The 16,636-nt window shown below is 32.7% G+C and overlaps 1 protein-coding gene across 1 annotated transcript; it reads right to left on the bottom strand.

The window, feature by feature from the left end:
• Positions 1–2,807: 2,807 nt before the first annotated feature.
• LOC125497071 (uncharacterized) lies at positions 2,808–9,601 on the bottom strand. The gene is made up of 9 exons (XM_057394166.1): positions 9,548–9,601; positions 7,622–7,708; positions 6,944–7,061; positions 5,242–5,373; positions 5,071–5,115; positions 4,118–4,161; positions 3,775–3,891; positions 2,988–3,068; positions 2,808–2,921 (listed from the first exon to the last, which is right to left on the bottom strand). The coding sequence occupies exons 1-9, from the start codon at positions 9,575–9,577 to the stop codon at positions 2,808–2,810; spliced, it is 768 nt and encodes a 255-aa protein (XP_057250149.1). The 5' UTR covers positions 9,578–9,601.
• Between the last annotated feature and the right edge of the window lie 7,035 nt (positions 9,602–16,636).

Below are 16,636 nucleotides of genomic sequence, written 5' to 3'. Positions count from 1 at the left end.
GTATTCCTGTAGCAATTGGGGTTATGGATTTTCAGTTTATGGGAGGTAGTATGGGATCTGTAGTAGGGGAAAAAATCACCCGGGTGATTGAGTATGCTGCCAATAAATTACTACCCCTTATTATAGTATGCGCTTCCGGAGGGGCCCGCATGCAAGAAGGAAGCTTGAGCTTAATGCAAATGGCTAAAATCTCGTCTGTTTTATATGATTATCAATCAAATAAAAAGTTATTCTATGTATCAATCCTTACATCTCCTACTACTGTGGGGTGACAGCCAGCTTCGGTATAGCAATTTGTCTAGAAAAACCGTGTCCCATCATTTATTTGCTTCTTGAACTTTGTTTTTTCCTTTATTTATTCAACCAAAATGTTACAATTAATGATCTTTCACCAATTATTCTCCACTCTCTCTCCTAAAATCATCTTTTCCCATACAACATTTATTTAAATAAATAAAAAAAATTTATTATCCCTTTTATATTCGACTTGCATAAATTACCGTGAAAAAAGGGAAATGGGAACTATATTTTGGGGCGGAGGGAGTAGTATTTTGTGAACTTAATGCTAACGATAAGAGACCAAATACAAATACGATTATTTTCCTGAAATTGTAAGTAAATCAATTCTAGTTATAGCCTATAGGTCATTCTGATTGCATAATAAGTTAATTCGAAATTATATCACATATGTTAATTATGACTTGAAATCTTGTGAATGGCATAAGGCTAACTTTGAATGCACATCTCTCAATCTATAAATGATTTTGATGTGATTCAAATTGGAGGTGATAGCTTGTTCAAAGAGCTTTCCAACGATAGGTCATATGCCCAATTTCGATGGGAAACGAGAAAGTTATGACTGTTTTACGAAGAACTGACGAAGCTGTTTCGTTCCGGGCCCGACCGGGCGGATTTCGCCCTACCCGGTCGGGCGGTGCGCGGTTTTGAGCACTGAACGCGTTTTTTGATATTTTTTTCGTTTTTAAAGTTATCTTTTAGGGTTTGTACGAGGTTCCTTTGTTATAAAAGGGCTTCCTAGTGTTCATTATTATTAACACAACTTATGAAACACTTTTAGCCTCTAGATTTAGGACTCCTTGTATTATTCTCTCTGATTTTCTCCATTATAGTGAAGAAGCTCTATTCCCCCACCTGTGGATGTAGGTCAAATTTGACTGAACCACGTAAATCCTTGTGTTATTTGTTTGTTCATCTTTATTGTTTTCTCACCTTTATTATTTCTTTGATTTTCTGTTCCGCATTAATCAAACTACAACACCCTATTTCCTAACAACATAATATAATATTTGCCTGTTGAGGGCTTGACTTGAGAAATCTAGCAACATTCTTAATTGTCTTCTCTCAAGAACACCAATAGGTTGATCATGCCAATGGCCGAAGAAGGCGAGGGTGTTTGGGTGGTGTCATGAAGGTGATAGCAACTTAGGTGGTGTCGTTTGCTCTTGAGTTGGCTGGTGGCGGCGGAATCATCCAGGACAATAGAATTGTGGTCCAGAAAGTCTTTTCCACTAACCTTGGCACTTGCATACGTTAACAGTCCGTTTGGTAGTCGTTAATAAATTGCGGTAATGGGAATGAATTTTAAGTGTAATTTTATTAGGGAAGCACCCTTAAAATTTTTACGGGGAGATATATTTTCTCTATGGGCAACCAGTCTCACCCCTAAACTTGTGTTTTTGTCTCCAAAGGGAAGCAATTTTCATTACCGCATTACGATGGGAATGAACAATGATATTTTTCACAAATTTACACAAATTCATTCCCATTACCACCATTTATGACCAACTACTAAACTGGTCGTAAGTATAGATGATTATTATAGTATGCTATGGTCTAAAAGAAGCAAAAGAGATAGTTTAGAGCTTAATAGTGCAATGTACAACCTGACATGTATTCAAGTACGAGCTTGGATTGGCGCTTCATAGTGAGATGCGATTATAAAATTTTTGGTACCAAAATGAAGTCATTGTGATACAAATACCAAAGCAACTCTTACTTGTACCAAACGACTCTATTTTGATATCACTTTGACTTAGCTTTAATACCAAAATTTTAATGAAACGTCATCTTGACAGCTTACTATGAGTTACCAACACTTTCTCTTCAAGTACTAATAAACGAGGTTAATGATATAATGTGACGCTCAAAAGTTGCTGAAAAGCATACATCAGAAAGTGGGATAATAACATTATCATAGAAAAGCAAACATTATCTAGTTTATTTTGGAGCTTGCCCCTTTTTTGCAACAAAAAGAATATGATGTAAACCCTAACATACGGCTTTATATACATCTTTATTCTCTGGTGCAAGCGATGTCCAAGAAGCTGCCAGGTGAAGACTAAATAGGCCAAGTCAGTTATCTACAGTTTAAGATAAGGAAGCTGCAAGGCCTGGAGCCATATTGTAGTAGTTGCAAACTTGTCGAAAGTAATGTTACTTTTCATAATAGTGACATCTGACCAGAAACCCATTGAAAAAGAATATAACATGAAGAATTCAGCAAGTTTATGGCATAACAAGTGAGATTAGAGTGAGGAACAAAACCTCATTCACTTTCCTGACGGTATATCCACAAGTGAAAAACATGCTGTAAGCCGAGACTGGCTTCGCTGGTTTAGTGTAACTATCTTAAACTAGAGATATTAAACTAATCTAATATTACCGCATTGGCTCATTGTATTCATCTTCAGTGTGATGAATTCCTAAGACTTATTTTATCAAAACTAATCTAATAACCTAGTAAGTGTCAATTTGAACCTATACAGTGATTCCAGGTGGAAACTCCGTTAACAGTAAGCTGTGAGAAAGAGGAGAGATTCTTGACCATGCAAAAATGGAGTCGGCAGTCCTTGATACCCAGAACAAACCATATGCTGAGCCGATACTACATGGCCGCTTATCTGCATACAAACCACAATTAATAAGGCTAGAAAGTTTTAATAGAGTTTGAATTTTTGTTACATTACAGTTACAGATACATGAATTTTCTTACCATCACCGTCACTGGCGACGTTGTAGTCATCATCATCGTCATCAAAGTTTTCACCCTGCAAAGTACATCACAGCCACAAATCAAATTAATAATATGAATTCTCAGGATTTTACTCAGGCTCTTTTAACATGCTTTTGCACAAAGATAATTGAAAGTAAATACATAAATGTAAAGCAAGTTCTACAATACATTAAGCCAGCAACGCCTATTTCGACTCATATTTATTGCCTTCAGCCACAGCTGAAATACATCTCATTATCTTTTCTACTCATCTTTAACCGATCTCCTGGATCTCCTGTTTCTCCTTTGTTTACTTGAGTGGTTGCCAACCACCCTCCTTTTTCTCTCCCCCTCTTTCACTCTTGAAGAGGATATTTGACATGACTTATATGCAATAATATTCAAAACTAACGCAATTAGACAACTCAAATTTATAGCTCACAAGCAGACACCCTGGCTGTCCTATCGAGTTGCAAGTATTAGATAAGAGAGCATATTCACAAATATAAAAAAATTGAACATAAGGATCGACAAACTGAGTACCACAATGTCAACCCTTCTTTACTTTTGAATGCATGCGATGATATTTTTACTCTTAAGTCTTTATAGGTGCATCTGTCTCCATCCAAGTAAAGGCCATGACAGGGAAAAAAGAAACAGACATCTTAGATTTTTCTGGACACCAACCCATGCACAGAGTTTGCTAAGTGAATGATTAAACAAGGTATACTTAGATAGATAGAATGGACAGAGAAGTGAACCTTTCCATAGTCATCATCACTATCGACCTCATCTTCCTCTTCCTCCTCTACATCCTCATCTTCTTGTTCGTCATCTTCACCTTCTTTCTCTTTCTTGCCTTTTTTGTCTTCATTATTCTACGCATTTGAAATAATCAAGATGTACTTATCAATTAGTACAACAGAAGGGGATTTAACAGCAGTAAATTATCAGTGTGCACTTGACTTTTGAACTTCTAAAGCTCAGATATCTAAAACTACGAATACCTATAAACTATAAGCAGAACAAAATTGATTTTTCTGAGCTGTCTGCAGCTTTTCCAAAGGATGATATAGACAAAGTAGCAGTCTTTAGAAAACTTACTTGAAGCTTCTCCAGATCCTCCAAGAAATCCAGCTTTTGAAGGTCTGCCACAGAAAAATCACAATTACCAACATATATAGATCTGATAAAATGGGACTGGTAACTGGAAACCAACACAGGTCTATATCAGCTGGAACACTATGCCTTAGCAAATGACAACCAAATAATTCGTGCAGTGGATACAGCTAGGCATGGGCTGATGCAAGTAAGCAAAGCTCACCTGGCAACGTGCAATACATGTTACCCCCTGTACCTCCATCTTGAATTTTTCATCCTGTCTTGTTCAGAAGAGGGAGGAAATCAACTGATTAACAGTCTTAACTCAGCAGATAACAATGTGAAACAAAGTATCAAAGAGGCCCCAACTATTGAGAAACGAACAGCACAAGAGCCTTTCCATAGTGGCATATTGCAAAACCAGGAGGTTAGCACCTTTTAAAACATCCTTGGTGATAGTGAAAGAGAAGAATTGGCACTTTCTTGGCAATAATGAACAAAAGGGTTTAAAAAAGGGTTAAATTACTAAAACATACTAATCAGTGCCTCTCAAGTCTCAAGAGACTCCCACCAATAGCACCTGAATGAGGGTATGCCAACAATACCCTTCAACTGCATTAACAGAGTGATTTCAACTTAAACTTGATTAGAACAGTATAGACAGGCTGGTGTACGTAAAGGACTTATAGGTGTATAATCACGGGCAAGAAAGCCAGAAAAAATGATTGGGCTTTTGTGAATTGCTACTTCTTGCTACATAATAATCCAACATATAGCACAAATGGTTGAAGCAACATAGGGCTGTCAGCTCAGAGCTTGCCAAGAAACTAGTGAGCAATTGAGCAGTCAATTGCCCTAAAAGTGACCAGAAAATTAAAAACCTGACTAATGAGTATTGAGCAGTGACATCTTGACAAGAAAACAATAAGTTAGCAAAACTATCTTGAATAAAGTACCTCTTTTTGGATTCCATTGCACCTTCCTCTTCCTGCATTTTGTGCCTGTAAAGTAAATTGTCAAACAACCTTGAGAGTAATAAATAAAGAGATCGGTTATATTCGAATCTGAAGAAGCATGGACATCATAAACTAGGTTATTTTCCTTTTCAACAAAAGGTGTTCACTGACCTTGAACAAGCTCTAGAGGAAAATATCCAGGTTCAAGTTTTAGATAACCAGAATTTGTAAGCGACTCCCGTCCGAATCTACTATTACCCTTGACCTTATCAGAGTACCTCTCAATGTCCACGGTTTCTTCTTCTGAGATGACAACTCACAAAAAATAAGGATACTTAAAGTATAGCAAGTAAATCTAAACAATTCTGTTTTGGAGCTGAGGAGCTCCGGAAAAAGCAGCAGAAACAATTAGAATGTACATATATATACTGATATACATAGAGGACATATATTATGCAAACTCCAGATGATATTTCAGTATAACACCCTCCCCTGCCCAAATAAAAGGAGAATGTCTGCTTTTTCACCCATATTTGCTTGCAAAATATCGAATGACTACATATAGGCTGTGCTCAAAGTAACTATATTCTTCATCCAACAAATAGGCATAAGTGCACAATCAAATTTAATTCAAGCTTTTGTAATTGTGATCCCTTTTATTTCAAATTTTGTAATTGTGATCCCTTTTATTTCAAAATATGAAAGGTTTTCTCATTAACCAAATGAAAAAACCTCACATTGAAACCCCACTAACTAGTTGCCTCAAAAGTGATCACAATGTTTCACAAGCTTTACATCACATGAGGATCAACCATGTACTATACTGTAGAATAGCAAGGATTAATGATATATTGTTAGAATGGAACACCTGATAGATGGATGAGATTAAATACTACTGCTTAGATTAAGGATTCTTGAGGGCTAATTTTGATGACAAAGGATCTCAACAAACACTGAAGCTTCAACAACTGATTGCGTGCATGAATGAGTAACGACTACCAATATCAAGACAATTGGATGACAAAAGGAAGATATACAAACACAGAAAACCAAGTAAATTTATCTACAACTTGGCCTTGAAAGACACAGCAACCACAAACATGGTCAAACAAGGCGGAACTTCCTAAAATTCTTGGATTAATCCACTCATCCAAAGCTAGCAATTCACTCGTTCAATAATAGCAACAAGCTAAGTTAGAATTAATTATCTGAATTCATTTACATCATTCATATGTACAAACAAGCTTAAAAACTCCTTAAAGATGACGCTGAAGCCTAGAAGGTGTCCTAATGTAAAATAAATTGAACACCATTAATACTTCCATCAATTATAATCACTCTTAATATATCTGCACTAGATGACTGAACAGACCAAAACTAGTCCATTTTAGCAATCATCATGGATTCTTCAAAGTGTATATGGACTATAAAGGGGGAAAACAATGTTCTTAAAATTCTTGTATTTAACACTGATGTCTTATCATGTATGCAAGCTAGAAGTAACTATCATATTAAGTGATATTTGAAATTGTGACCATCTTTTGGAATGAAAGGAGTAAAAGATACAAAGTTTCAGTCAATGATTTTAACTTGTTATCTACCATAAAGCCCCAATAGCTCTCAAGAGACAGAATACACAAATGAAAAGAGAGCAAAGAGGGAGGATAGGAATTATGCCTGTTAACAGCAGAAGTGAAATTATCTAAATCCCCATCACAGTGTTTTGTGGTCTTATATATGTTTTCAGGTTATAGTACTCAAGTCAAAATGTGCAGATACATACTCTCATAAGCTTCGATCTCATTGAAGTTGTACATTTTAAAATTAGAAACACAAGCACCAAAGAAAAAAAATGCAGCAAACTAATTACTACCTGAGAATGTTTCGTCAAGGTTGTAGGGTGAGTTGTGAAAGTAATTCCGAAACCTATAATTAAGTACTGCTAATCTCTTCTCTTCAGGAACGTTGTTTCTATCAGGTAGCTCAATATCCTGTAGCCCAAAAGACCAAGAACATCATCTATCAAAAGGCTCCGGTGAGTAATCATATGTTGAGAGATATCAAACATTCTAACAGAACATATTAACGTTAGAAACAAGGGGGGGAGAGAAAAAGATATGAACACAGGTACATGAATCAAACAACTGACTAGAAAAAAGAAAATGCTTCTCTCGGCAGCACCCCCCTCCCAACACACACGTACAGAAAACTTAGGGGTATGTAGAATGTAGTCACGCGTATAATGAGCTTAACCAAAACCAGCAAGTTCTTTCAACCATTTAAAGCTATATGACTATACGTACACGAGCTAAATCTTATGTGAGCCATTTCTGTCGAGCAAATTCACATTACTAATTACACAAAGAGAGGGCAGTTTCAAGAAGGTTACAGCGGGCTTAAGTGATTAAATTTTTAAAGAAAAAGATTCTGCCTTTATGCAAAGAAAGCACCCGGCAGAAGTAATATCCATGAAAATCAAGATTCTGTTGTGTCAATTGTGGCATCCAAGATAAAAGAGACGGAAGATAATAAATCAGGTCAATTGACTCACAGGAAAAAGTACGAAAGGCTCTTGCTTTGCAAACTTGTAGTCACTTCCACCGAAACCTCTTCCACGACCTCGACCTCTAAATGCCATCTATCAAAGAAAAAAGCCAGGAACTATTAGGTTTTTTAACAAATAAATACAATCTCTACAAAGAGATGAAACCAATTAATTAACGAGATAGCAAAAAGGCTAAACAGATCGATAAAATACACACTAGAATCGGAGAAAAATTGAGAACGAGAGAAAAGTTGCAAATTGCAATAAGGGGGGAGGGGGTTATACACTTATAGTATGTCAAGAAAGCATATAAACCATTTTGATGGCCGCATTAAAGCTGTGAGATTGGAAAAACAGGCCACTATAATACAACTACAAGCAAAAAATTTCAAAAAGCCAAAATCAAACACTTCTAATAATAACAGTTCATGAAGCAGAGAATTTGGGCTCTAAACTATAGAAGCGAAGAATTGAAAAGGCACAGATGAATAAAAATCCTAATTTGAGTCCTTAGTTCCAGAAACGAATTAATAACCGCTAGTCAATTTGAATAATAATAAGAAAAAACAGCAAACAATTCATGAAGCAGATTAATTGGGTTCCTATAGCAATTAGAACAAGTGAAAAACAATAGATAATTATACAAGCAAAAAATCCAAAAACAAATGTTGGCAAATTCACACCAACAATTAACATTCAGGCTCCATGCTTTCCAGAACCTGAGCTTCTAATGGTGGATAAAGAGAGAAAATATAGTTTGAGTGGCTGTAGAATGAACAATTTCTGTAGACGTAAAAGGGCACAAAATAGAGTGGTGGCCACTAGTGAGGAGGAAAGAGGGGAAGAAGCGTAAACCAAAGGCCGTCACTCATTTACTGTACAAGAAAATAAAAACTTGGAAAACACTGTTCATGGAGTTAGAGGCTTTAAAAGTGTTAAAACTTAACGATCATCATGATAACCGCCACCATCAATTCTGAATAGCTTAGATGTCCTTGATCAAGAAACATAGAGTTGAATTCTTTTCAACTAGATCATGACAAAAGTTCTTACTTTTACAACCTCATAATCAAAATCTTCAAAAAAAAAAAAAAAATAGGACCTTTTCATAAGTTAGAAATTCATTAGAAGTCATGATATTCAAACCAAAACCATTATTTTCTCATTTCCTCATAAGCTAGCACCACAAACATTACATGGATGTAAAACTTATGAGATCCTACGGACAATATCTAATATGATTCAAAATACTTTAAGCTAACAAAATCAATTTAAAGTACAATCCACATTATAGGAAAATTACTTCCAATCATATTTTCACAAGTTAGGAAGGCATTAGGCATCATGATTTTCAAATTAAAATTATCACTCTCTTGTTTTCTCATCACATAGCATCACAAACATTTTTGTTCACAAAACACAAATACGCATAACGAAAGCATACGAATTAATCGAGCCTTGATAAAAATCAACAAACTTTACCATAAACAAAACCCCGTATATAATCCCTTTTCACTCTATTCTTGTCCATAAACACAAATTGGTAAAAAATTTGATAGGGGCTATAATAGTTTATAATCACCTACGATGACAGGTCATTCATCCCTGATTTCCAGCCACAACACTTGAAAAATTGATATGATGAAATTAAACAAGAACAAGTGAACACAAATATGAGTATCTACAAATTGTAATATAAATTTTCTTATCATTTAGTTCCATGAAACAAAGATGAATTAACAAGATATACCAGAAATTCATTCGAATCATAAGTTTATAACATGTAAATTATCCATCCCTAAAAACATGAAATAACATATATGAGTTAAAGAACAAAATAAGTTGAATTCATGAAACCAACAATAACAACCGCATAAAACCAATCGCATGAATAATCACATGAAGTAGATATTAAAAATCGCAATTCCACACCAAAATCCGCAACAAAACAAGTAGATTCATCTAAGGAACGAAACAACAACCTGCAATTCGAGCTTTGGAATTAGCGTATGAGTGACGAATTTGCGTATGAGAGGTTCTAGAGGAATTGAATTTGCGGCTTCAAAAATTATTAAAAAAGACGATTTATTATAATATAAAAGTAGACCTAGTCACTAAATAGATTAAACTCGTCACCGAAAGAAATTAACCTAGTCACTATTGGGCTTATTTTCTTTTTAATATTGGGCTTATCATTGCCCTAATTTTAATTTAAAAAGTAGACGGTCTCTTACCAGACAAACTCTTGCGGCTTTTGGAGTGTTATATATTTTTTTTAGGGGATTTTGGAGTGTTATTATAATGTAGTTTAAGATTTTTCTTTTCATGCAAAACACCCGGAAATATTTTATGGAAGGTGGGTGTGGCTCACTATTTCTCTCCAATTAATCAATTAGCAACATGAATATAAAACATTGTTTGATACTCCCTCCGCTTTTATTTATTTATTACATTTTGGTTTACACAAGAATTTAGGAGATGTCATTTTCATTCTTTTTTAGTGTACTTTTTGACCCCTTTAGCATTAAATAGGGTGGGAAAAGCGAAAAAAGTAGTACTTTTTGGTGGAAAAAGAGGGGAAACAAATATAATATTATTACTTTTTGGTAGGCCAAGTCTCCTAATAAGGAAATGTAGCAAATAAAAAAAAACAACCTTTTTTAGAAAATGTAGCAAATAAATAAAAGCAGAAGGAGTACCTTTTAAAAATATTTTTGCCCTAAATATTTTTTTGAGCTTTTTTGGCTCAAAAATACCTTATAAGTTATAAAATATTTCGAGATTTGAGTAACACATTGATACATTATATGCCATTTTTAACCAGAAAAGTTCAAATCTTAAATATTGACTTCTTTAAACCCCTTATTTCCCATTATCAAATTAGTTTCTATTAACTCAACTACATAGCCTTCACTGCCGACTACAATGCCTTTTGTTGGCAAGAAATCGGGGAGATAAAAGGTAGAAAGGGGGGAGTAGTGATAAGACGCTCATCATGAGCGGTCTATCCCTATCACTTATAGGGATAAAATGCGTAATTTAACAATTTAAAAAGTGGTAAAGTGGTGATTTAACAATTAAATGAAGTCAATATAGTATTAGGGAATTGACCAGGGAATGGAAATGGAAAAGAGATACACAAATAAGGATTGAGTTAACAAAAAACATGGGCTTCAAACCCACGATAGAGGTTGATTTATCAATAATCAGGATTTCAAATACACAAATTGGGATTTGTATCGATAATCAATTATACTTTGGAGGGGAAAAGCTGAATGGGACACACAAATCAATGCAACCTTTTATCGCAGAGATCACATGTTTACTATTTTACAAACATGGGTTGAGTTAACAAAAACATGAATTTTAGAAACACACAAACAAGAGTTGATTTAACAATAACCAGGGTTCCAAATACACAAACATGGGTTCTTAATTGTACTTTTTGTGGGAAAATTTGTCAGTGTCACTTTTTGGCTTAATATTAATTTAATGCTTTCACAATATTTTATTAATATAAATCTGTTTTTTTTTCCCTGACAGAGGTGCCACACCAACCTTTTTTAATAATATATGGCTGTGAATAGTTATAGATTCCACTCATGATGAGCGTTTTATCGCTCCTCGAAAGGGAGGAACATAACTCCTAACACTTGGAGCCTAGTAGGCATTAGGTCATTAAAATCATTTGGAGAAGGAATTAAAAAAAATTATTTTTGAGTTATAACTATAATTTTCAATGCTAAAGTTACATGTTATTTCGGAATATTTCCTAAAGAACCTTGAAAAATAGTAATAAATAAAGGAAAATGATTTGTAAAACATTCCATTAAAAAAAAAATTGAAACTTTAGTTGAATCTCATAATCTCTATTATATAAGCCAAGGGAGGAGGTAGAGCTGGCAAAATACTACCCAACCCGAAACCAACCCATTAATAATAGGGTGAGTCAAAAATTTGAACCCGTTTAATTAAATGGGTCGACTTGATCCAACTCGTTTAATTAATTGGGTTGGGTCAGGTTGAAAATTCCAACCTGATTATGACCCATCTAACCCATTTATGAAAAAATAAGCTAAAAAAATCCCTAAAAAAGATTTGGAGTCCTCTACTGCTTTTGCTTATTATGACTTAGTCATTACATTTAAGGTTGAACAATTGCTTATGAAGTTTTAATGATGTTAATTTTGAACATTTGTGTTAATTTTGAACAAAAGTTATGTTGATTTTTAACAATATTATCATATGGTTATGTAATGACTTAATTTTAATTTGCTGCCTACTGTTATTTGCAAATAAATTATGTTGTTTTTATTTTTTATTTCTAGTAAAAAACACGAAAAAAAATTAAACGGGTCGACTTGAAGGTTGACCCGTTTATCATAAGGTTGGGTTGGATTGTAAATTTAATTTCAACCCGTTTAAGTTAACAGGTTAGGTTGGGTCAAGGGGTTCTCAGCCCGCCAATCCGTCAACCCAACCTGATCTTGACCCAACCCGACCCATTGCCAGCCCTAGGAGGAGGTGTGGTGTCCTATTTTGAAGTGACTAAAATACCTTTTAATAATTTTAAATAATACATTTTTCATATAAAAAATTGAAAAATGAGAATCAATAAAACTTGCCATATGAATGGAATATGCAATACCATTAATAACTTGACAAACTAGATTGACACAATTAATTCACGAAATCAATTAGAATCTTCAACCAAAAATAGTTAGCAACATATCGTGATAACATAATATTTCATATTTACAAAGTTCAAACAATATGGTTTATTAACATCTATAATTTTTAAAGAACTATACTAAGTCGCTGAAAAGAAAATTATTAAATTATCGACTAAATTTTACAATGACGATATTGAATAGTTAAAAAATCATTCACCTTTAATTTAAAAAGATAATAACATCTACAAAAGAACCTCAATAATTTACATCTCTATCAAAATAATTTTAGATAAAAAACATGTCAATTTGTTTATAACTACATAAAATTGTCGATGCATGAATCGCGTGCATATGCAACTAGTTAGAATCATATATAATATTAAAGCAAGAAAAAAATGTCCTACGTGTCAAGCCACCATTATTCAAAGCCTCACATTGCTCCTCGATTTCTCCTTTGCTTTTCATCAATCTGCCACGTGTCATTAGCCTTGAGATCTATTTTCAGCTCATAATTTTAGGCGTAATTGAATTCCTTTTATCCATCATTCTACAGCATTTTAGGCAACAAATCAATTAGATGAACCAGTTATGTTAGGATTTTAAAATTAAATCAATTACTTGCCACATAAGTGTAACCTTTAAGGAAATAAAAATCATTTACAAAACCTGTTTGATAGCAGAAAACTTGACCAAGCAGCATATGGAGTATTATATTCCTTGATTTTCGGCTATCAAAGATTGTTTCTTCACTTTATTTTCATAAAAAAAAATCCTTACTATATAATAACTTATTGTATATTTGTGGTACTAAAGAATTTGTATAAATGAAATTGTCAATCAATGTTTTTTAGTTTTCTAATCAAAAGAAAATTCTTCGTGCATTTTATCATGACATTAGTTACATCAGTCACTGAACACACGGGTCATAAGCCAGTTTTAAAAATATTTTTTAATTACACGATATGATTATAAAAAATTAAATCATGAGCTAATATTCAACCATGATTTTAGGAGAAACATCCTAAAATCTTAAATTTATAAAATATTCCCCCGATTTTAATGTGTTTTTTGTTTCATTTACGTACCTATTTATAGATGTATATATCACGATTAAAAAGATTGTTTAAAATGTTGTAAAAAATGATTTTTATATATCATGAAATATAATTTTATATTTTATATTATTTCAACCTTAAATGCATGAAATCTGATTATTATGGATTTAATAAATTTGGAACAAAAACAACTACTTAAAAAAAACAATTCCCGTGCATTATGCACAAGTCCAAATCATATCTTAAACGTATAACTTCTTGCCATAATGTAGATGGACAGGCGGAAAAATAGAAAATACTAAAAATTTATTTTGTTGGGAAAATTTATAGTACGAAGTGACATGTGTTTCTTGTGTAACTTTTAGTAATATAATATAGATCGTAATCTACATAATATATATGACTTTACACAAGATACCATGAAGTAAAAAAACAACTATTAGATGTAATTAAGTATACCTAAAATAGTATTGAACTTCAAACATATTGAAAAAAATATATGAAAAATTATGCATATAATCTACAAGGGTCTAAAGCAATATGTTCAAAATGTAATTTTTCGACAAGTTAAAAATAATTTTTCCAACTATTATATCTAGATGAATAATAAAATTTATTGGTAAAAGCGGTAACTTTTAATCTTAAATGGATCACTTCTAGATTAAGAAAACTGATGTATTTATGACAAAAAGTTACCTCCATGTAATAATAACTTATTGTATATTTGTGGTACTAAAGAATTTGTATAAATAAAAAATTCAATCGATATATTATTAGTTTTCTAATAAAAAAAAATTCCGTGCATTTTATCATGACATTAGTTACATCAGTCACTGAACACACGGGTCATAAGTCGATTTTAAAATATATTTTTAATTACACGATATTATTATAATAATTCATGAGCTAATATTCAACCATGATTTTGTTCAAAAAAAAAATATGTCACACCATGACTATGATCAGAGGTTACATATAACAAAAACAATAACAACTCAATCTTTAGTCCCGAAGTGGTCTAGGTGGGCTAATATGAATCATCATAACAAATCATATCCACGACCAATACATACTAATTTTTTTTTTAAAAAAAAGAGTTAAGGTCTGTTCTCTTTAGCATAAAACAACTGAACTGAATTGAACTGAATTGAATTAAATCATAACTAATAATAATTTAGGAATTGAACTGAACTGAAAATAAGGTTGGGAGAACAGTACCTTAAAGTGAGAGAAGTAAGACAAGAGACAATATATAAAACAAGAAATTAAATAAGGTAAAAAAAAGTGAAAACCAACATATAAGGGTCGGTTCACTTCAGCTTATTTTGACAAAACTATGACGATATAAGTTCGAAAAAATTTAGATGATTAGGTGATCCAACGGGTTGCCAACCCTCTAATTATTGAAATTTCCTCGGCCAATAGTACATTCAGACATTAATTTTATGATTGTTCTCTCTCCAATTTATTGTATATATATTAATATTATTACTTTATTGTGTCTAAGAGGGTTTAACCTTAGGATCACTCAAAATTTTCCCACGCTCTTACATTCAAATGAAACAAAAATTATGAATACATCCACTTATGAACTTACCTTGATATTAATATCATTTTTAAAGAAAATGCACACTTTGAATTGGCCCATTCTAATAATAAATTCTAAAATAAAGGATTAGCAGAGAGAGTGAAACATGGCCCATGTGCTCAAATTATAAAATATAGCTTTCTTTAATGAGTTTCGAGACACTAATTGAGAAGGTGAATCAACAAAATGAGTTAATTATATATCAAAAGAGGGATTTATAAGTATTCAATTTTAGTTGGTCTATAAGAGAGTAAAAGTGTTGTTGAAAGATCAGAAGTTATCGAATTAGAAAAGTTGTTAATTTGCCTATGCACTTTGTTTTGACAACTTCTTTTTTCTTTGATGTAAAAGATAATATTGAAATGTAAATCATATGGAGAACTTATAAAACACACATACATTATACAAGTACTGTGTATTTATATTTGTTTACTATACAAAATTATCATTTTCTAAACTATTCTTAATATTAAAATTGTGGTGGCTTAATATATTCTAAAATTGTTTTCAGGAAGAAACTAATGAGTAAGGATTATTTAAGTAGCAACAGGGAATAAGGTATTTAGGCAAAAAAGTAAAGTGGGAAACCCCGTATGATACTCATTACGTCAGATGGAACGGGGAATAAGGTATGATACAATATATTATCGAAATTGTGGTAATTTCAGGTAGCAACGGGCAATAAGGTATTTATACCCGATATGGTATTTATTCCGTCAGTTGGAACAAAATTTCTTATGATGTTTCAAAAAACAGTTTTTTCGGCCATGTGTTAAAAGTCAATGACAATCCCTATCACATGGTAGGTTTGTATCCCCGAGACCAGTTCTTAGTCATGGCTAATTTTATGTAGCCATTTATTAGTCACGAGTAAAAATTGCCTAATAGTACTAATTTATGAGAAAGAACATGGGAAGTCTAAGACTTTAAGGCCATTTCGAGTAAAAAATGAAGAATATAATGTGGAGAGGGTTTCTAAGACAATTGACCCCTAAGTGCTTACTGGGATAAGACCAAGTTCGTGCAACTTTTCTCCCTTTTCGAAGCAGTTGAGATCATTAATTTACCTTTGTCATCTCAACCCTTAGATGATGGCTTTGTGGGGCTACACCAAAATTGGTATATTATATTAAATCATGTCATCACTTTATTAATTTTTCAAAGAATTCCCATACATAAGTTATTAGCGGTTAAATTGTATCGAAAGTATGGAGAAAATATGGAATTCCAAAGTTTCTCTTAAGGTGTTGTTGGCTTTGCTTATGGCTATGTTATACAACCTCCGTTCTTTTTCTACTGCAACAATTGAGTACTGTTCACGTTTGCCAATGCACTATTTAAACTATTAATATTTTAAATTACTTTTTAGTAAAATTATACAAAAATGATATTCTGAAAGTATATATCGAGACGAATATAATCTAACAAGACCCCACATGATAATATTTTTCCTTACATAAAAATCATAATATACAGTGAAAGGTTATGATGGTGAATGGATAGTGTAAAAATCTCATTTTGCAATATTATAGAAATAGAACGGAGGGAGTAACTTCTTAATAAATTTCGTTTTGCACTAAAAAGAAGTCTTCCAAAGCATATGAGTATCATGTATATGTTAAACAACTTTATAAATAATATAAAAGTGTATATCTCTTAAACACATTTTTATCAAGTTAACGTAAGAATCATTTACATGTTTTCA

Source organism: Beta vulgaris, chromosome 4 (assembly GCF_026745355.1).
Source record: "Beta vulgaris subsp. vulgaris cultivar EL10 chromosome 4, EL10.2, whole genome shotgun sequence".
Taxonomy (NCBI): domain Eukaryota; kingdom Viridiplantae; phylum Streptophyta; class Magnoliopsida; order Caryophyllales; family Amaranthaceae; genus Beta; species Beta vulgaris.
The sequence above is the reverse complement of the archived record's forward strand: the minus strand, read 5'-3'. Positions and strand labels throughout refer to the sequence as shown.